Source organism: Cydia pomonella, chromosome 14 (genome assembly GCF_033807575.1).
Source record: "Cydia pomonella isolate Wapato2018A chromosome 14, ilCydPomo1, whole genome shotgun sequence".
NCBI classification, from domain to species: domain Eukaryota; kingdom Metazoa; phylum Arthropoda; class Insecta; order Lepidoptera; family Tortricidae; genus Cydia; species Cydia pomonella.
In genome coordinates, this window is record NC_084716.1 from 16,110,014 (window position 1) to 16,133,761 (window position 23,748).

At 38.1% G+C, this 23,748-nt stretch overlaps 1 protein-coding gene across 1 annotated transcript; it reads left to right on the plus strand.

Moving 5' to 3' along the window:
* Positions 1-1,832: 1,832 nt before the first annotated feature.
* On the plus strand, positions 1,833-23,520 carry LOC133525070 (T-complex protein 11-like protein 1). The gene is made up of 9 exons (XM_061861298.1): positions 1,833-2,217; positions 4,806-5,003; positions 6,103-6,223; positions 6,965-7,171; positions 8,866-9,016; positions 10,953-11,119; positions 12,525-12,703; positions 18,233-18,399; positions 19,347-23,520. The coding sequence occupies exons 1-9, from the start codon at positions 2,123-2,125 to the stop codon at positions 19,541-19,543; spliced, it is 1,482 nt and encodes a 493-aa protein (XP_061717282.1). The 5' UTR covers positions 1,833-2,122; the 3' UTR covers positions 19,544-23,520.
* Positions 23,521-23,748: the final 228 nt, after the last annotated feature.

The window sequence follows — 23,748 nt, forward strand, 5'->3', positions numbered from 1 at the left end:
TCATTATTTAGGTTAGGAGTAAGTATTTTTGACCCATTTTGATTTATTCATTTATTTGACATTGTTAATCGTTTAGATTATGTTTCCGTTAGCAATGTATGTTCATGTAAATCGGTTTAGGATGGATTTTGTAATTTTTAATGTGTAGTATTATGTTGAGTATTGTAAATAGATTGTAAGAGAATTTATAAGATCAACAAAAAATTTTTTTTTTTTTTATAGAAATCGTCACTTTGTTAATGCAAATGCAGTTAGCTTGGCCGACACTAAACTATTTAAAAAACTTTCTCATGATCAAAGGCAAAGGTGAATTTCTCAAGTTAAAATGGAGTCCAGAGAAAAAGCAATCCACATTGCCGTCGGCAACGTTTGCGTAGGTAAATTAGTTTGCTCTGTTGAAGTTAGATTGCAAGTCCGCGACTGCTGTTTAATTTTTAGTCTAGTTTTCTCGAGGTTTTAAAAAGTTTCGCTCAAAGGAGGCTTGATTATGAGGGTATTGGTAGTTTGTGCGGGTGAAAATGTTGGTTGGTAAGTTTACGAGGTAATTTACCTGTAAATAAATATTACTTAACAACAATGTATTTTCTCCAGCAATAATTAAAACTTTCCTCCCTGCATTCTAATAGTTGGCTTGGCTTTTCTTTGGCAACCTAATCGTTTAGGCCAGTCCAGACGTGATGGTCAAATTGACAAATTAATTCGATAAAAAATTCGCGTCAATGTGATCTAGCTTCTACACGTAAGTAATTACACAATTTCATAGTGGAATCGGTTACCCAATGCCCTTCAATTTCATTTTTGTGTTCACACCACCTGATTAAATTAATGTATGGGACGTGGAGGGTCACTATGGACATCACGCGGCGGGTCCAAGTGTTTGTTAATCGGTGCCTTCGACATATTCTCGGGATATACTCAATACTGGCCCGAGAGAATATCTAATGAACGGCTATTAGATACCTGCCGCGAAACTCCGATCGGTCACCAGATCGAGCGCCGCAAATGGACCTGGATTGGTCACACTCTTACAAGGGATCCCGACCACATCCCTAGGCAAGCCCTCAAATGAACCCCGCAAGGCAAGAGAGGATCAGACCGTCCCAAACAAACTGGCGACGATCAGTGGCATCCGAGGTGACAGCAATCGGATTATCATGGCCTGAGGCGAAGCACGCAGCCGATTTGATATTCAAGTCCAGTTGGATGTTAAGGTCAAAGAAGAAAGAGAACTAAGCAAGTCATTATGCGCACATGAAAGAGTTCTAGGTCAGACTGAGACACAAGTCACAGAAGAAGAAGCTAATAAATAATAAATAAATTAATGCAGCGTTGTACACAAAGATGAGCATAGGTTTAAAATAGAACAATTCCAAACAGAATCAGAAGCTGCAAGTACTTTTAACACCTGGTCTATTACTATTGTATACCAAATTGAAAGCAATAAACATATACTTGCATTATTATAAAGTACTTATGTCTTTTTTTGGATTCCATTCTTTTAAAACTTTTCTACATAATATTAGGTCAACTTGGGCGGGTTACAAATTAGTATTTTGTTTGATATCTTGTAAACAAAAAAACTATGAAGCCCAAATAGACCTAATATTATGTTATGTAGTACGAAAGTACTTACACATACGGATGCATATGTAGATGTGCATGCACACATACATAGCTAGTTTCGGATACAAAATAGAGATAGCGCTTCGAAATTAATAAATTAAATTATTAAAAATTAAAAATTAATCTTTGGTTTTAACCAGGCAAAATTACCTAGAAGCCACTTTATAAATATACCATAGAGTAAATAGAACTAATAGAAGAAAAAAGTTTGACATCTAAATTGACAAGTAAACGAAAACATCTGTACAATAAATTCAGTAATTTACTCCTATTAACATAAAAATATTCACTCCCATAACTACACCATCGATGAGAAAAGTTCGGTTAAAGTTTAGGGGTTGTATTTTGTTACATTATTTGCTTTTTAATAAGTTAGGTTATGTTTTGTTATGAGGCAATATAGCTTGGAGATGATATGAGTTTTCGAGTGCATGCCTTGAAAAAGTTGCCCTTATTTGGGAGTTAGTGCAGTGCAGTCAGTTTACTTCGGCTTTCCGTGATGAGTGAACGCGAGGGGTCAAGTAGTTCGGGTTCTGAAGATCCCAAGAAAGATGAATCGAAAAGTTCAGCACAGCCTGTGCCGACTGGACCAAGGTATTGCATTATCTATTTTACTTTGTTATTTATGTTATAATTATGATCCTTTGTTGTTATATATATTCTACATTTTCGACCTAACAAAGTTACTTAAAATCTCCTTTGTCTTTCTCGAACACATAGCTCATAATGGAAAATATTTCTTGAGTAATGTCTTATATGAATTGTTGCAATACTGTTTTATCTCAAGTCATTGTTTTTATCCAATACCAACAAAGTTTTTTTATCAATATTGAGAAAAAAGGAGTTGCTTGCGATGATGTCATCCCTGTGATGAGATCATACATTGTTTTATTAATATTAATACTTATTCTATTATTATGTCTACAACCTACATTATTTTTAGATACAGATATCTTGTCAATTCACAGCACATTGTTGCGGGCACATTCCATCAATAAATATTGAATATCCTCTGTAAACTAGAGGTCAGTCAGGGCAGTTTGGTTATAAGGAAATTTACATTAAGTGCCTAAAGTTTTTTGAGGAACATGCCTAGAATTAAGCATGAGGAGCGTAAGAGTCTATATGGAAAGGGCAGAGTCATAAAATGTATTGCTGTTTTGCCAGTGGGGTGACACTTCTCCTTTTTGCTTTTTCGGGCTCCGTTCGGCTCAGCATAGCTCCGAGCAGTTATTAGGGTTGGCACAACTTGACATCACTATATGTGCACAACCACAGATAAGTTAATGACTTGAATTTTGACAACCCTAAGTGGCTGAAATTTATTTTATTTTATTTTATTTTATTTAAGTGGCTGAAAGGGATGGTGCCATAGAAAGGGCCAACATAATTCATTCCTGAATTGCTGTCAAACTTTGGTTTTGTAGGAAATGTCATTTCTGTATGGTAGTACTATTATTTATTGTGGTATTGCTTCTCTTAAGAGGCCCCCAGACGGGCCATAGTTTCACGAAAATGTGTGGCTGCAACAGTGTGGCTGGTAGCATCAGCCAGCATTTACGGCCAGACAATGCAATACTCGACAATATTTTTAGTATGGCCGGGATATATTGTGATATATTTTTAGTGTGGCCGATGAATGTTTAGGGTCCCAGCCATATTGCCGGTAAAATCGCTTTGCAATCGAAAATACTGCAATATTTCTTATTGCTGTCTCACTATACGGCATAAGTGCGTCCTTTTTTCATGCTACGTGAAGTGTGTTTGTTGTTGTTTGGTTCGCGGTTTGAGGTTAGGTACGTATCAAAATGAGTGGAACATGGTCAAACGCAAAAATTATTGATTTTATCAATGAAGTGCATTTGTGCCCGCAATTGTGGAACGTGGAATGCGGAATATACAAGTATCGAAACGCTAAGAAAGATGGGTGGGCAGATGTTGCCCAAAAATTTGGTATATCAAGTGAGGAGGCGTACAAAAAATTTAGAAGTTCGAGGACATACGCCAAGAACGAGGAAAAAAAAAAGAAAAGTGGCAGCGCTGGTGGAAAGCCCGTAAAATGGTTTGCCTTTGACGCCATATCATTTGTACAACGCGTACTAGTTCGTCAGCCATTGTAGCCATACTAGCCATATATGTAGCCCATGTAAAGACAAAATAATGAAATATTGCATACTGAAATATTTTGCTTAAATATTGCCGAGATATACATTTTCCAGCCATATGCTGCAATAAAATGTTTTTCGTATTGCTGAGATATATTTGGCAATATTGTAGCCACATATTGCAACAAAAGTGTAGCCCGTCTGGAGGCCCCTTTATATTCCACAACTCTTCACGTTCTCCACAGACTACTTTTTTTCAGCTATGTTGTTTGCCAATCAGGGCTGAGACAATTTCCTCACTCACAAAACGGCCAGTGTAGATGTGCCTCGGCCAAGGCGGCGCCTGCGTTTCCTCACCCGATTGCGCCGCTTTGGCCGAGGCACGTCTACACTGGCCGTTGTGTGCGCGAGGCAATTTTCTCGCGCATATGACGGACGCAATTAACAACTCTTGGTATACTTCGACTCAGAAACACAAGTTAATTGAAACAAAGAAAAAATTTGTCCTCATTATTTCATACAAATATTGGGTGTCAGTTTTGTGATGGTACGTATATGTAAAAATGCATCAAAAAATTGACAGTTTTTTTTAGACGTTTCTGATTCGGATTTGGAATAAGTTTTAGTATAATTGTCGTAAAAAAAAAAATATTTAGCAAAGTTATTTTAGAATTCATACTTTTTACTTAAAATTTATATACAAATAGCTCCATTTATTGTGAATTGAATGGACATCTATTTAGTAAAATTATTATTTTATCATTTTAACTTGGTGAAGTTGCGCACAGTAAAGTTACCTGCGGCAGATAGTTTTAGTAATCCTTATTTTCAATTAATTGCAACAGTGATAAGTTGATAAGGGAGTTTGTTCATATTAAATATGTTGTCCGAAAATAGACTCTGAGTGGTCTCCAGTGGGGCTAAGATGGTCGGTTTTTTATCATCTGTTACCATGCTTGTCACATTTTTACAAGTATGTAAGTGCGAAGGAGACGCATGACATGACAAGTGATAAAATTGCAACCATGATACCGCCGCAGATTAATTTAATATCAAAATATCATTAAAACATTCCAGTGCCCACAGCTACTATGCCAACGAGCCCATCCAGTTCCGTGTGCGCGGCTCGACAATTACCGGAGCGTCTCCGCCGAGCTTTGTAACGCTGGACGACATTATGAAGGCTGCACATGGCATGCAGAATATGGCACTGGCCCATGAGATTGCTGTCGATAATGACTTTAAGCTGGAGCCTTTTGAACCACCAGATAATAGGTAAGTCTGAAGGTGTGTTCTAGTGAATGTGCCATGAGTAAGCATGTATATTTGCTTAAGATTGTGTGTATAATTAGTGCAACTCATGCAAGGTACATTGACTAGATAACGATGCACTTTCACAACCTTTTAAGAATTTAAATTGATGATTAATGGCAAAGAGAATTTGAAATAGAGGTAGAATAGAATAGAATAACATTTATTTGTATAACACAGGTGATACAAAGGGTCTTAATATACAATATAAACTCTGTGTTTTGCCTATGGGCGTACAAATTTGTTCCTTAACTAACTAACTTAAAACTAATTTTTAGTTATAAATGATTATTAAATTAGGTATTACTAAACTGGACAAAAAAAAATTAAATTAATAAATACAATTCATACAATTAAAATAAGAGAAAATCTAAATATCAATTCAAGAAACAACATATAATTCAACTCAATTCAAATAATATAGAAATAAATAGTTTACAATTAGATTTAAATGTCAATGAAAAAGTCATTAATGGAGTAATATGTTTTACTAATTAGACAAGTTTTTAGTTGCTTCTTAAATCGGTTTATGTTTTGAGTTTTTATATGTTCTGGAATTTTATTATATATTTTGGAAGCCATTCCCAATATACTTTTATTCAGTAAGGCCGTTTTGTGATTCGTACTAGCTAAGGTGGATTGTCAAAGAAAAATTTGTAGCCACAGTAAATTTACTGCCATCTTTCGACAAATGATTAAAACTTTTAGAATGCCGTTTGACTTTGATCCTTGTTCTTTCACTGATATGTGTTAAATTCGTAAAAAACAAAAGGTGGCACCATCTAATAGATCATAGGCCAAAGGTATGGCAGCATCGTTTCAAGCGATGGCGCCATAACCTTTGGCCTCCATTTCATTTCAATATTTCAAATTCTCTTTTTTAATGGTATGGGTGGATACAGATTTATTTGTAAAAAATATGTTTGTTATTTCTATTATCTATTAGTATCCATTTGATAAGACAACTTAAAAATTAACTCATTGACAGTTACAAATATTACAGAAAACATTATAGATTATTGCCTTCAAGATTTACTTATTATAAATTATAATATATTTACAGCTACCAAAAACTGGTGAAGGAGACAATGCACAGAGCATATTTCGATATTCTGAAGGAGCAACTCAACTCTGACCCTCCTTGCTACAAGCAGGCCTTAGTGCTGCTTGAAGATGTAAAACAGGTAAGACCTTGGTCTCCAGTTGATGCTATATGACATAAAAGGTCACTTAGAACAGTTGGAACATTGCCGCGGGTGCGCAATGGTTTCGCCACGAGCACGGACCGACCACGCCGCGAGCGCGCTTCGATTTTTTAAATATTTTTTTTAACTCCCAGTGTCTCAGTACGCAGCGAATTCGTTGCGTGCTCGCGGCGAGATCTTTACACGCTCGCGGCGAAAAAGTTGCGCACTCGCCTCACATTCAATTCTCTCGCAGAAGTTCGATTAAATTTCAATTATGTTGAATTGAGAATGTTGAATTATGTTGTTGAGTTGCATTTGATTTGTTTCATTCAATTTTAAAACAAAACAAAATGAACTATTATTTTTTACCCTATAGGTTCAAACTACGCTGGCAAGTTTTGGACTTTTTTCTTGTATGGGCGATTTTGACAGCCCAGACAGGCAAGTGTTATTTTAGACGTGAAACTTCTATGAAATTATGGCATTTACTTAACACTTGCACAGGCTGGCCTATCAAAATATCTGCCAATTTAACTTGCCTTGACTCTAACTTTGGGCAACACATTGAAAAATTTAAAAAAATACATATTTCTCACAGAGACAGTAAAAAAAATATTGAGCTCATTTAATTTTTAGTCACATTTTCGATAACAATACTTTAAGATACATCAGAATGCCTACCTGACTTTTAATGGAAAGTGTTGAATATAAACATAAAATTAATTCCATCTTCCACAGGGCCTATTCTCCATTCTGCTCCCCCGCCACACTCGCATCCGCGAAATGATCGAAGAAGTCATAGACTCAGATTTCATCAAGCAACAGGTAGAGAACAACAGTTTAGACTTCGACAAGTACGCCAAGTTCGTCATAGATCTTATGGCCAAGTTAGCCGCCCCGGCCAGGGATGAGATGATACAGAACATAACCACGCTCACTGACACGGTAAGTATTATTATTAAGACGTGTATATTTTTTACTATATAATTAATATCTGGGAATATAATTATTTTTTAACAAGGTGGAACGTCAGCCAATGATGCTATTAAGCTTAGAATAAATTTAAAAATAGAAAAATTACTGCCTTGGTTGAGACTTGAACTCACGGCCTCTGGATCGATACTCCAGTCCAAAGACCGTGAGTTAGTCTCCACAAAGGCAATAATTTTTCCACTTTTAAATTTATTCTAAGTTTAATATAATTAAATAAAAAATAAATAAATAAATAAAAATCGTTTATTAAAAGAAAGAAGATAAAATTACATAACTAGCTCAGTGGTCCCACACTAGGCTAGGCCTGTATCGTGGTGACCGCTCTACAGAATTACTACATACATTTTTGGGGTATCATCTAAACTAAAATACAATCTGCAGAATGGTGTGCAGAATTAAATACATGCAAAGAGAAAACTAACTAATACTACCTATATTACATTTACAGTTTTGAGTAAAAATTAACCATATCAGAAATAAAAATCATGATGTGAGTGTGTGTGTGTGTACGTGTGTGTGTGTGAGTGAATATGATGTGATGATTTTGTGAGTAAGAGCGACCTTAAGTTGGGTAGACCTGTGTTGGGTAGGGAGTAGGATTTAGACAACCCGTTTCATAATTTGCTCAGTTTCATGGTAGTTCAGCCTATTCAACCAGTTGAAAAGTTTCCTCTTGGCTTCAGGCAGGGATGCACTCTTGATGTCACAATATTTTGTAACCGCATTGTATATGTATGGATGGAGGTGACTGGGGAAACGTTTTGCGAAATTAAAATTTAATACCTTTAAAATAATATCGAATGTTACGTACTCTTGACGCCGCGTGCGCATCCGGAAAAAGACGCGCGGACGGCTATTGTCAGCGTTAAACCAAAATTACTTATACATATATAATAGAGTTTGAGTTCCTAGAGTTCAGATTTTATTATTGAAAATATCCTCCTCTTCGGGAATCTTTTGTTTTAATTTCTTCAATGTTTATAGTTTATGCGATATTCGCCAAAATCTTATTGTTTATAACTTTTGCAATTTTCATGTGCTAATGAACGATTGGAATAAATGTTTATAGACATTATCGCGAATCCAATCAGGTATCACACGTATTTTTAGGAGCGGTATTTATATTTTTCACCATTTTGAAAATTATCAATCGAATTAACTCTTTGATATGTAACAAACATTCTTCTTCTTCTTCTTCTTCTTTGTTAGGGGCTATGTAAGGCTCTACAGCCTAAATATCACTGCGACCATTTCTGATCTATTGTGATCGCCACCTACTACAACTCTCGATCCAAACCTGCAACTTCAAACAGCTGCAGGATCCTCTTGATCTCGAGAGACCTTAACTCCTCCGGACGTAATATGTGTCTGCCCAGGATTGAGTCACGAGTGCGCATTAGGCAAGGGCACTCTGCGAGGATGTGCAAAGGCGTCTCCTCTGCCTCCTTGCAGAGAATTTAACACATACCATCAGTGTACGAATAAGGATAAAAGTCAAATGGCGTTCTAAAAGTTTCAATCATGTGTTGAATGATGACAGTAAATTTACCATGGCTACAACGTTTTCTTTTACACTTCACCTCTATTTCAAATTCTCTTTGCTTACAATGACATAATAGCTTAATACAAAAGTTAACTATCCACAGGTAGAGATTTTTAGAGCGATCCTAGAGACCCTAGAAGTATTGAAACTGGATTTAGCCAACACATTGATCGCCATGATACGCCCGCACGTTCAGAAGGAGAGCGTGCACTACGAGAAAATCAAGTTCGAAGAGATGCTGAAGGTTACTGAAGGTATTAAATTGTCTAGTCTAGGTGACGAAAACCCCGAAATGAACCCCCATTTCGGGGTTTTCGTCACCTAGTCAATATCATTGCGGACATTTTGCGCTTTTCGAGCTTTGTCCAAATATTTGTCGTTTCCAAGCAATAAGTCCAACTTTGTCGCCTGCCAGAAGGACGCTTTGACAGGTTATTCATATAAAGATACAAGCAAATTTCGTCCTTACGGTAAGCGAAAAAGTCCTTTGACTAGACTTCGACACGCGGCGTATAGCGTTTAGTACTTTTGACACTCAAGTGTGGCAACACTGACGTATTTTATTTAACCTTCTGTTTGAAAAAAAAAATTAAAAACCATATTTATGAATTACTACGTGAAAACTAGAGGTTCTTGGCATATACTACGGGTGCTCACCGAGGGGAGGGAAGGGAGTAAAAAAAACAATGGGTTGCACTCCGGGAGTGCCGGCAGAAGTGAAAACTTGAATATTAACGTTTTTTGATATTTTGGAGAAATTGAGTAGCAGTTTTATAAAAAGAGGTCATTCTCTATTATACCTACGTAAATAAATTTGAGTGTGGAAGATATTTTGAAATGCGAATTTTAGTGTTTTATATAAATATAACATATACAGAGTAATTCATGAGACGTGAGCAGGACTACAGCCTACACAATCAGTAAATGTTAATGAATCGTTCACCATCATATTAAGTAAAACAAATACGATTCTTCTCTGTTATTTAACTTTTTGGTAAGGAAAAAATTGAGTACCTACAATCATGGACACCCAACAACACAAAGATACAATACAACACAATTAACAAAGATTAAACCTCTTTAACCGTTATGACAGCACTTTGATTATGAAGAAAATAAAATATCACACTTGAATGAGATACGGTTTTTCAAAAGTAAACAGGCTTCGATGACATTCAATTAGCAAGTCACCATGTCACGTGTCCGTCTGACGAATTTTCAATCTGACGGTCTCGTGACACCTGACGCAAGTTTAACATTTTTTCCCCATCACAAACAGTGCACATCGCCCCTAAAGAAGTTTTCACTTCAAAAATTGTATAGGGACCGTGCGCGTTGGAGGGTCTGCCATCTTGTGGTCTGAATCGGAACCATAAACGGGCATATTTACACGTCAAGTGTTTTCTTGTGCATAGTAGGTTCTGCCATCTTGTGGGCTACATCGGAACAAAAAACATCACATTTACGCCTCGCGCCAAAATTCTGACGGCTCCTGTGCTGCCTCCTATAGTTCATGCACGCTCCCTATAAGATGGATCACGTAGTATGGGTTTCTCCCTGATCATTTTGTTTACAGTCCTTAAATAGGTGGTGTATGACATGTATCGTAGTGTTTTCCTATATTTTAATAAGTTTTTGTCAAAGATACATTTTTTGGTACAAGCTTTTATCGCCGACTGTAATTCTCTTTCCACAGGCAACTAATACTCATCGAGACTAATAACCCCAAACAAAATTAGTTTGCGTTGTTTTATCACAGAGTTCCCATGGCCACCTCCTGTCTCCATCATCAGATCAGTTCCCTGTCATCGTAATATTGCATTGTCATCTGATTTACATATGTATAAAAAAATTCACCTCAATCGGATATCGGGAAGTGGGTCAAATTTAGTTTCCAAGGTTGAACCCACACTAAGTAATAACTAACATACTTACATACAACATATATACTAATAGGGCAAGTTAAATAAAAGTTTGTATAAACTCGGGGTTAACAAGTATACTCAGACATAAAGATTTCTTGTGTCAGTGTCGTTCAAAAAATAAAATATCTCAGTATTGAATGTGACCACTCTAAACAAAATGCCGCAATGTTTTTTTTTCATGAAACTAAAATATAATTCGCATTCACTGTAAAATAATCTCCGAGGTTTATATAATAAAGTTCACTATTAACAATTTCCCTTTCAGACGGTCTTCAGCACACTCGGGCATGGTTAATACGTCACATAGACAAGACCGACCTAAGCTTGCCTGTCACAGACGCTAACATTATAAGGAATGTGACGGCACAGACTTTGGCAAAGGCATATCTAGAGTTGTTAGAGTGGGACAAGGGCTCTGACACATATCCCGAGGTGAGTGAAACACACATATATACACATATACACGGAAATGGCTAATGCGTCACATAGACAAGACCGACCTAAGCTCTAGAGTTGTTAGAGTGGGATAAGGACTCTGACATATCCTGAGGTGAGTGAAACGCACATATACACGGACAAAGATACATTGATTGAGTAAGATGCGTAAAATCTAAGACAATTTCGTGTAAACATTTGACAGGTAAACGAAATGGCGTTGTACAACTTGTACAGCTCCATACATTTTGCGGTAACTCTGATTGTCAAAAGTTGACGTTTGACGATTCAGTGACCACAAAACATATTGCGCAGTACAGCGCCATCTGTTTGGAGGTCAAACTAAGGGGCAGGTTTTTTTCTTAGACTTTATTATAAGAAAATTGATTTTAATAGAGAGGTCTATTGGGAGCGTGCACGATGGCAGCGCCGCTTAGCGTTCGCAACTACTGGGGAGCTGTCAAATAATGAGCTCAACAAAACATGTAAAGATTATTCCTTAAAAATGTTTACTATAATACAGTTACCAATGTGCGGAATCTTTTCGTTTTTAATGTTAAACACACTTGACTTTTGCTTTACTGAAAATAGTAAGTGTGTAAAGATATGTAAAAGATAACTGTGTATTTTATATTATTCGGTTAATTTTCTTCGTCGTTGTTTCGTTACAAATTAAATGAAAAAATGTATATTTCATTATCTTTTGAAGGACCACTTCGTGATCCTCTTCCTGGGGATACGTATGATGCATTCAAGTATAAAAGTTTTGCCCTTCTTCACAGGTTTTAATCAACTCATTTTATGTTAAAACATATGTTTATTCGCTTATCACAACGTTTGTTATTACAGACGACAGACAACTCTGCGTGCCAAAAGTATGTTTCTAACGAGCTTTCAGTAACTGTCATTGTGGCTAATATTACAATTACCTAATGTTGGTACACTGTATTAGCCATAGATTAGATATTGTGACCTATTTTTATCGTAAATATGATTTTAAAGCAAAAAACGTGAACAAAATAACGGAATAGTATGGGAATTGACAGAAACACACGTAACCCGCTTTGCACGCTCCCAATATTTTCTTTGACACGGGCATGGCTAATACGTTACATAGACAAGACCGACCTAAGTCTCGTAGTGACCGACACCAATTATTATTACATTTTAAATATATTAAAATGGGTCACTCACGTATTTTTTAATTCGAAGATTGCTTGTCATGTCTCATGACATGCGTGTTGGTTCGCCAACGGGTGCTCCTGACGTAGCTCTTCGTTATGGAGCGAAACATGTCGAGAAATTTTCGACTTAAGAATACGTGAGTTGCCCGTTTTAATGCATTTAATATATCTGTGTCTCACTGAAGTGTTGTTATTAAAATTCTTACATTTTATTCCAGACGGTAACCCTAGACGCTCCTCGCTTCGCAGAGCTCGGTACTCAAGTGTACAGATTAATTTGCGTGGCGTCGCTCATACTGTCCAGCCCTACGTGTGGAGATGCGAGCGCAGCCGCGCGGCACAAGCTTAACCTTAAGGAGAAGATCGTCATCATCTTAGGAGACACCGCGACTGATACGTTAGTAATATGATTTGAAAAAAATCGCAACAAATGTTTTCCCACAAATAGTTTTTCTTTCTACGAAGTTGTCCATCATGACCTTCGAGCAACACAGAGATGGGAGACGGCATTCATACTTACTATATTTGACGACCGGTTTGGCCTAGTGGGTAGTGACCCTGCCTACGAAGCTGATGGTCCCGGGTTCAAATCCTGGTAAGGGCATTTATTCGTGTGATGAGCATGGATATTTGTTCCTGAGTCATGGGTGTTTTCTATGTATTTATAAATATTTATATATTATATATATCGTTGTCTAAGTACCCTCAACACAAGCCCTATTGAGCTTACTCTGAGACTTAGTCAATTTGTGTAATAATGTCCTATAATATTTATTTATTTATACTATTTCGCCTCTGCCAAAGCATTGGCACAACTGTGCCTATGGCGGTGCATGTTGTGACTGGTCCGTACACAAAAAGAGATCGAGGTGTGCAAGATTTCTCATTGACGTGTGTCATTTTCTATGTATTTGTGTCGTCATTACAGATTGGATTTTGTATGTAGTGAGTGAGAAGTGCGACTGTGTGCACGTTTCCCCCCGAAAAAAATGGCAGAATGATTTGTTCTATAAGATATCGCTTAGGCTCCTCCCTTCTATTTGAAAATTGGGCTGAAGATGTACAATCAGCTGCAGATAAATTGATAAACTGATATTGCCTAACACATTGTACTAGCCCAGCGGTTCCTAACCTGGGGGTAATTAACTAATTACCCCCGTGGGGGTAAAACTGGTATTTCACGGGGGTATTAAGAGCCCTTAATCCTTGGAGCGTTCTCCGATTTCACGAAATAACGCTCGATAGATGGCGTTGGCGCTCGGTACGCGAGCGCCGGCAACGCGACGCGCGTTTCAATGCAGACTAGAATAATCTTGATAGTTTTCAATATAATTTCAAGCAACATTAATTTTAGTGTTATATGATATCATATGGGCACTCTTTATTTTATTTTATATGCACAGTAGTTTTTTTTTATGTACACTACTACTAAGTGTACAGACTACAGAGTGTACTATAACCCTTGCTCTTTATTCTGTCTCTTTCACACCAATGGAAAATGAAGAAGTTACTAAATGACTGCAGGTATAAATAAAGTATATTAGTGCGATAGAGAGACAGATAGTGTTTCGTTGTCGTATCGTAAACGATTGGCATGTTGGCCACACACTTGCTTGGTGCCTAGCCAAAATACCAATCGTTTGCGTATATTAGTGCGATAGAGAGACAGTAGTGTTTCGTTGTCGTATCGTAAACGATTGGCATGTTGGCTACGCACCCATGATACCTAGCCAAGAAGCCAATCGATTGCGCATATTAGTGCGATAGAGAGACAGATAGTGTTTCCTTGTCGTATCGTAAACGTTTGGCATGTTGGCTACGCACCCATGCTGCCCAGCCAAGATGCCAATCGTTTGTGCATATTAGTACGAGAGAGAGACAGATAGTGTTTCGTTGTCGTATCGATTGGCATGGTGGCTACGCACCCATGCTGCCTAGTCAAGATGCCAATCGTTTGCGCACATTAGTGCTATAGAGTTTCAGTGTTATTTGAAATCACGTTAGGGTTTGTATTATTATTTATGACCCGAATGAAGTCTATCCAGGTTCTTATGATGGAGTCAGGAGTTGGTCACCAGAACTCCTAATCTACTCATTATAATTCCATCGTGCTTGGGCTCAAAAGATTTGCCCTGACGAACACCATCGATCTAGATGAGGTCCAGGGTCTCATGACGGAGTCAGGAGTTGATCACCAGAACTCCCCAGAACTCCTAATCTACTCATCATAACTCCATCGAGTTTGGGCTCAATAGATTTACCCTGATGAGCACCATCAATCTAGATGAAGTCCAGGGTCTCATGATGGAGTCAGGAGTAGGTCACTAGAACTCCTAATCTACTCATTATAATTCCATCGTGTTTGGGCTCAAAAGATTTGCCCTGACGAGTACCATCGATCTAGATGAAGTCCAGGGTCTCATGATGGAGTCAGGAGTTGGTCACCATAATTCCTAATCTACTCATCATAACTCCATCGTGTTTGGGCTCAATAGATTTGCCCTCACGAGCACCATCAATCTAGATGATGTTCAGGGTCTCATGATGGAGTCAGGAGTTGGTCACTAGAACTCCTAATCTACTCATTATAATTCCATCGTGTTTGGGCTCAAAAGATTTGCCCTGACGAGTACCATCGATCTAGATGAAGTCCAGGGTCTCATGATGGAGTCAGGAGTTGGTCACCAGAACTCGTAATCTATTTATCATAACTCCATCGTGTTTGGGCTCAATAGATTTACCCCGACAAGCACCATCAAATTACCATTATGATGAATAGATTAGGAGTTCTGGTGACCAACTCCTGAGTCCATCATGAGACCCTCGACTTAATCTAGATCGATGGTACTCGTCAGGGCAAATCTTTTGAGCCCAAACACGATGGAGATATGATGAATAGACTAGGAGTTCTGGTGACCAACTCCTGAGTCCATCATGAGACCCTGGACCTGATCTAGATTGATGGTGCTCGTCAGGGCAACTCTATTGAGCCCAAACACGATGGAGTTATGATGAGTAGATTAGGAGTTCTGGTGACCAACTCCTGACTCCATCATGAGACCCTGGACCTCATCTAGGTCGATGGTGCTCGTCATGGCAAATCTCATGAGCCCAAACACGTTGGAATTATAATGAGTAGATTAGGAGTTCTAGTGACCAACTCCTGACTCCATCATGAGACCCTGGACTTTATCTAGATTGATGATGCTCGTCAGGCCAAATCTATTGAGCCCAAACACGATGAGGTTATGATGAGTAGTTTAGGAGTTCTGGTGACCAACTCCTGACTCCATCATGAGACCCTGAACCTCATCTAGATCGATAGTGTTCATCAGGGCAAATCTATTGAGCCCAAACACGATGGAGTTATGATCAGTATATTAGGAGTTCTGGTGACCAACTCCTGACTCCATCATGAGACCCTGGACCTCATCTAGGTCGATGGTGTTCGTCAGGGCAAATCTATTGAGCCCAAACACGAGGGAGTTATGATGAGTAGATTAGGAGTTCTGGTGACCAACTCCTGACTCCATCATGAGACCCTGGGCCTCATCTAGATCTATGGTGCTCGTCAGGGCAAATCTTTTGAGCCAAATCACGATGGAATTATAATGAGTATATTAGGAGTTCTAGTGACCAACTCCTGACTCCATCATGAGACCCTGGACTTCATCTAGATCGATGGTACTCGTCAGGGCAAATCTTTTGAGCCCAAACACGATGGAATTATAATGAGTAGATTAGGAGTTCTAGTGACCTACTCCTGACTCCATCATGAGACCCTGGGCCTCATCTAGATCTATGGTGCTCGTCAGGGCAAATATCATGAGCCCAAACACGTTGGAATTATAATGAGTAGATTAGGAGTTCTAGTGACCAACTCCTGACTCCATCATGAGACCCTGGACTTTATCTAGATTGATGATGCTCGTCAGGGCAAATCTATTGAGCCCAAACACGATGAGGTTATGATGAGTAGTTTAGGAGTTCTGGTGACCAACTCCTGACTCCATCATGAGACCCTGGACCTCATCTAGATTGATGGTGCTCGTCAGGGCAAATCTATTGAGCCCAAACACGATGGCGTTATGATAAGTAGATTAAGAGTCCTGGTGACCAACTCCTGACTCCATCATGAGACCCTGGACCTCATCTAGATCGATGGTGTTCGTCAGGGCAAATCTTTTGAGCCCAAACACGATGGGATTATAATGAGTAGATTAGGAGTTCTGGTGACCAACTCCTGACTCCATCATGAGAACTTGGACTTCATCCGGGTCAAAAATAATAATGCAAATGCAAACCCTAACGTAATTTCAAGTAAAAATGCGTTTTTCAGAAAATCGCAGCCAAATAACACTAGACACTACTCATAGTGTTGTGTTCCTGCCGGTGAGTAAGGTTGCCAGAGCTCAACGAGGGGCGGGAGGGGGTTAGAGTCGGCAACGCGCATGTAACTCCTCTGGAGTTGCAGGCGTACATAGGCTACGGATACTGCTTACCATCAGGCGGGCCGTAAGCTTGTTTGCCACCGACGTAGTATAAAAAAAAGGACCACTGAAAATCCATCAATAAGCGAGTCTGTTAAGCATAGTGTAAAAAATGAACTTTTATTAAGATTTTCTAATCGCAGTATATAGCACTTCTCGGAACTCCGTAGCTGATTACGATCGCAACGAATGCCTGACAATCGAGCACAGGTCCGTCCTCTAAGCGCGCTCCGCGCGGACTGAGAGCGGGGCGTCGCTGCTGCGTGATTTATACGTGTTTTAAAAAAATATAAATTTACGGCAATGTAGGTCCCATAGTTATGATTTTTTTTTTATAGGTTAACATAAAGTTACAGTTTGCTATAATATTATTTTTAAAGCAAAATATGCGTACAATTTGCGGAAAAAAAATATAATAAAACCCTGTTTTCGCCAAAAAAATGAAGAAAACTCGGAAGGTATTTTATCAGTTTTTTCAAATGAATCTTCGATTGTTAATCATTCCAGCCCCTCGTACGAGATATGTTGAATCAAATTGTAGTCATTCATGTACCAAATGATTCTTGTTTACAGCAAAATTGAGAACCGAAACGCCACATCTCACTGCAAAATTTGGAAAAGACTCCCAAAAAAACTCATTAAAAAAGAGGTTTAAAAGAGAAAATGAAAATTTGAACTGTTGGAGCCGCTAGTTTAGGAAACGATTATTTAAGAACGTTACCAGTTTTTGAATAAATACTAATAGTTACGTCGTAATCTTGAATGAAAAAGGAAGCATTTTACAAAATACGCTCGTCTGTAGGAATAAGGACTCTTAAGAATAAGTTTATATATATTTTTTTTTTTTTATGGAGGATAGGCAGGCCACCACGACCACACCTGATGGTAAGTGATGATGCGGTCTACGGTGGAGCACGCTTACCTATGAGATACCTATTTACTCTAGCCTTGAAGAGATTCAGATTGTACTCATACGGAAACACAGACTCGGGCAGGGCATTCCACTCCTTGGCAGTTCGCATAAGGAATGTTGAAGCGAAACGCTTCGTGCGTATTTGTGGAATACCTACCATGAAGCGATGCCGAAGTGCCGATTGTCTGGTAGTCCGATGGTGAAATGGGGACGGAGGAATAAGGTTGTGCAATTCCTCAGCACACTCTCCGAAATGTATCCTATAAAAGATAATATATTAAAGATAACAAAGATAAGACCTATAAGAAAGACTATTGATGATTATTGGTAGGAGGGGTAAAATCAGGATCCCTAGTTAATTCTAGAGGTGACAGGAGTCAAAAGGTTAGGAACCACTCTAGCCCCTTGCCCCTAAACAATCTGGCTGGATATTTTTATTATTATTATTATTTCGCTCAAGTTTTGGACTCTGGTATATCAAACAGTATGAGATGTTATTAACTTTTTTTTTTACTTTGTTTAGGCAACTAAAAGCAGTGCTGCCATCTATCGCCGAAGAAGTGATAGTAGTGACTGAGCAACTACTAGACTCCCTTGACCAGCAACCTTTGACAGCAGATACTAAGGAACTTATCCGGACCCAGATTGTCTCCCTGAGGGACCCCGAGCATAGAGTCAGGCAGATTGTTCGTAAGTACTCGGATGAGCGTTAACCCTTAGAACGCCACGTCTATCGTGTGCGCCATCATGAACCTTGTCGGAATGCACAAAGGTTGATATTGAGCTGAGCTGCACGCGTCAGTTAGCGGCAATAGGGTATATGCAACATGCCCAACTTTTAGGTTTGAAGAGTAAATAAGAATTCTCATTTTAAGTCTTTATTTATTTTCAGGCAACTATTACCTTAACACATTCACTGCCGGGAACCCACCTGTTGGGCGCTCGTGAACTTTGTTCAGATGCCGGACAACCCGCTGGGCGGGTTGTCTTGTACGCAGCTATAGACCACCTGTTTCTGGGGTAGTGCGCCGTTTTTGTCTGGCAGTGAATGTGCTAAAACTAGCATACGTATACACTATATCTTAAAAACTAAAACACACATTTAGCAAACCCGCTGTGTCAGGGAGCCGGCCGCGGAACCGCCGAAATTTATTTTAAGTATATATTATAATATTATATTAGCCATGCAAAACAACGTGCTTGAGGTTTTAAATTTGGAATTGAATTTTGATTATCATACACGATATCGCGTCCGTCGGATTCTAAACTATCAAAGTTTGCTGAAGGGTATTTCCTCGCGAGGCAAATCTACCCTGATGGCGATTCAACTTTTTAAATGATTAGAACGAGTAGTTAGATGCGATACATGTTGCATAATACGTACACTTAATACCTACGCGTAAACAAGAGGTTATTTGTATAATTACTTAATGAACTGCCAATCTGTCCATCAATGAGTGAAACAATATTTGCTTAACACATTCAGTGCCAGCGCGAGCTACGCGCTACGAGCGTAACCGATTACACGGGAAAAACCGTATGTATTTAAAAGTGCCTACGAACAGGGAACCCGCCTAGTGGGTCGCTAGCATTGAATGTGTTAATGTTTTACTTAGTTATTTTCTCCTTTTTTTCAGGTCAAAGGGTCCTAGAATTCCTGAAAATGATCCTAGTCTGCGCAGGTGGTTCTCGCCAGATACCCGTCGGTCTCTCCGCCTTGGCTCCCGAACTCACCAACATTTCCGGCACTCTCCTCCGTTACGTGATGCACAACAAAGCGGTATTCACGAGTTACTATATCGACATTGTAACTGAAGAGCTCAGTAAGGGCTAGATTGGAGAAATCTACAACTGTGTTACGTTGTTTCTGCGTTACAACGTGGATTCTATGTAACGTCATTAATATATTCTTCCCTTTTTATGTCGACATTATGGAAGAGTAGAAAAGACTCTGAACCACAGATTAAGAGGAAAGGGGACGAAGTCACATGAACGCTTCTCAATACAAACGTAGTCCCCATTTTCCGCTCTGGATATTAATATTATTGAAAATATTTTTAAGCACTTTGATGTGTATTAACACACCTATGCCTTTTGGAGTTATTGTTAGATTTACAGCTTTTAAAAATTTGTATGGAATTTGTTATTCGCTCCTAACTCATATTATATTAAAAAATAACGGGACAAGTGCGAGTCGGACTTGTTCACCGAGGGCTCCGTACAAACTTGTAGGTACATATCATAAAGTTTTTAAAAATCTTCAAATAAAGTTGCGTCACCCATAAAATTATAATTACAAATGTATAGTTTTCAGATTTTTCCTAATTGTAGCATAAAACGATATTGCGTGTCAAATTTCATAGTTCTAGGTCAACAGGAAGTACCCTTTAAATTTGGATTCCCTTGTGAGTGATGGAATATACGTTTTTGTGGCATAAACGGCCGTATCTTTTTTTTACGTCAACTTAGACATTTTTTCACAGCTTCAAACGACTATAGACCTGAGTATATGGTATTAATTTCAACTCGATACTTCCATACGTTCCCGAGATAAAGGGTCTTGACAGACAGACTGACAACCAAAGTGATCCTATAAGGCTTCCATATTTTCCTTTTGAAGTACGGATCGCTAAAATATTAAAAAAGTCAAACGAAGGGGCACAGTTATGGTAATTGTACATTAATCGTGCAAAAATATTTTCTATAACGTCAATATCTAGGGAGTAGAATGGGGACTATATATGGAGAAGTGGTCTTCCACTATCGTCTTAAAGTACAGTCGCCATCAGATATATCGGTGCGGCCGAGGTGCTCACAATATCTGAACACGCCTCTATTGTCACGGTGTTAGAGTGCGTGTTCAGATATTTTTGAGCACCTCGGCCGCTCCGATATATCTGATGGTGACTGTACTACGAACGTACAAAGATGAATGAATTTTTCTTCTCACTCGTTGCCATGGTCATGTTCTCATAGGCCACTCTTTAAAACCTAATATTAAGGCAATTATACATATGCACTAATACACGCTTTTTGTGGTAGTTAGAAACCCTTTCCATAAAGGGTCACGTGTCAGTAGTACGTGGTAATATAAAATGTTCATCTAACAAACTGTGCGATTATTAACAAAAAATAGTTGAGACACCCTTAGAATTGTCACTGTCAAATAAAACCGATTTTTGACAGTGAGGTGTCGAATTATGTTGTCCCTCTCTAACTCAGCGTCTTACGTAAGCGGACAACTCGCGAACGCGGCCTTCGCGTTCAAAACGAGATCGCCCACGTAGACACTTCTATAATTCAAAAAAATCAAAGGATTGATTCACCCGCACGTTGTTCGCTTACGTAAGACGCTGCGTAACGCATAGCGCGTTCTATTTCTCTCTAGACTGTGCCTCGGTTACTGTTGTAGAAGGCAGGATACCGGAACAACGTCATACTTGTGGTTGGACGTGAGAATTTTGGTATTTTCATAATCTTTAACTTTAACGTATAATCTGGATGGATAGTCCTAAACAGATTCCCAAGATCCTTATTAAATTGTATAGATTTTTCTTACTAAAATAAAAAGTTATCGTCAAAACAGAAATTTCTTATAACCAACCAGAACTATGATACCATTCCACAGAACCTGATGCCTAGTGACGTCATCTTTTTCAGACAAATTTTAACATTATCCCTATGTAGAGTTCAAATTCTACCTAATATATTTATACACGAGGCCTCAGAAGGTTAAGATTCCGATTTAGGTCACAAGGTGGCAGACCGTCTAACGCGTAACTATATAACGTTGTTATGAGCTCTTATTTTAGCATGCATTCGACCGCCATTCCTTTGTGTTACAGGTAGATTCAAGAAAGCTGGCGTGGATTTTAAGTAAGAATTTTGACAGTTCAGTACAATACACGCCAGCTCTTATGAATCGACGTATACTATACGTCTTGCATGAATTATGTAATAGTCGATTGAATTATTCAATTCGAATATTGATGACACGATACTATATGAATGAAATGAAATAATATGAATTTTGTGTTATATACATTTTTACTGCTTATAATAAGATAATATTTTTTTACTTAGAACTAATTTAAACTAATAGGTTACTATTTTGTTTCACTAAACCAATACCTACTGTAATATTGCAATATCGTATTGTTGCACGAGTCATACAGTAATTCTATCGATTGGTTTTAATTTATAACCACTGCAATTTTTACTTTCAAATGGTGCTATGTAATTTATCTTTTTATTTTAAACATTAAGGTCACATTTTTAACAAAAAAATAACTTATGTTGTTTAAGAAGCTTGTACCTAACCTACACTCGAAAAGTTATTTTTCATTTACATAAAAATGAAGTCATTAGGCCACACAGAACGAGTCGCCTCGCTAGGAAATTGCCGCGCGAAGCAGCTCGGTCTGTTTAGACGTGCCTCGGGCGCACTCGCGGCCGCATTGCCTCGGGCGAGGCGCGAGTCTACCAACCGAGCTGCTTCGCGCGGCAATTTCCTCGCGAGGCGGCCCATTTTGTGTGTAACTATTAACTTGTGTAAAAAATTACAATAAATACACTACACTCTAATGGCGTTCTTAAACGTTTGTCAAATTTAACAAGCCAGTGGTAATTTGTTCGTCCATATCTGTCATTTTGACATGTGTTTGTTAGTAAGTGACAAAATCTTACAAAGGATTGCTAAGTTTTATGATATTTCTGTGGTTTTATGAATAACCGCTAAATCGTTTCTTATGTAAAAATTAAGTAACAGAGGTCAGTTTATTGTACAGTCGCCATCAGATATATCGGAGCGGCCGAGGTGCTCAAAACTATCTGAACACGCACTCTAGTGCCTTGACAATAGAGGCGTGTGCAGATATTTGTGGGCACCTTGCCCGCTCCGATATATCTGATGGCGACTACAATAAACTGATCTCTTAACTTTTTGTAGAAACTATTATGTAACTTTAAAAGTGGCTGTGCCCTAGTTACTTATAAAAATGTCGAACATTGGTACTCTACTCACTTAAAAGATATTTAATAAAAATATTGACAATCTAGAGTCAGACCAATCTAAGTTGGCAGTTTAAACGTCTAACTTCAATGAAATTATGACGTTTACTCAACTTAGCTTGGTGTGACCAAAGAGAATTTGAAATAGAGGTGTATTGTCAAAGAAAACTTTATAGCTACGTTAATTTACTGCTATCTTTCGATACATAATTAAAACCTTTAGAACGCCATTTGACTTTGATCCTTATTTTTTCACTGATATGTGTTCAATTTGTTAAATATCAAAAAGTGGCGCCATCTAATAGATGGCAGTAAATTTACGTCGCTACAAAGTTTTCTTTGACAGTACAAGTTTCAAATTCTCTTTGGTCTGACTCTATGAACATACTAGGAGATAATTGCACTTTTTTTAGGGTTCCCCACCAAGGGTGACAATTACAACCCTATAAATAAGGTTTTTATGAAATTATGATCACAATATTTAAATACCTACGTATAGGATGGTTAAAATATGTTATTTCTAAAATTAAACTTATAATAAATTAACCTAATGTAACAAATAATCGGATATTTTCCTTAAACACATTATTTTTATGAAGTCAACACAATTTTACAAATTAGTTGTGTAACAAAGGATTAATCTCGTTGTCAACGTATATTGCAATCCTGTAAAATCAATATTACGTTTTCTACGACGTCACATGTGGGAACAATTTTTCGTGTGTTCAAAATCGATTGTTTTTTTTATTCTTATGAAATCAAGTGAATATCTAACTAATAAAGTATTGCTTTTGATCTATACTACTGTTTTTTATTACAAGATCCTACAGTCACGTCTGAAAGTATCGATACGAAAAAAGTGCCAAAAATACGTATACACTTAATACATTACTTTAATATATGGGCAATAAAGTCGTGCATACATATTTTTGGCACTTTTTCCGTATCGATATTATCAGACGTGACCGTACTAGTGATACCGACAGCAGCAGAGGTTAAATATTATGTAAATCAATTTTAAACTCGCTT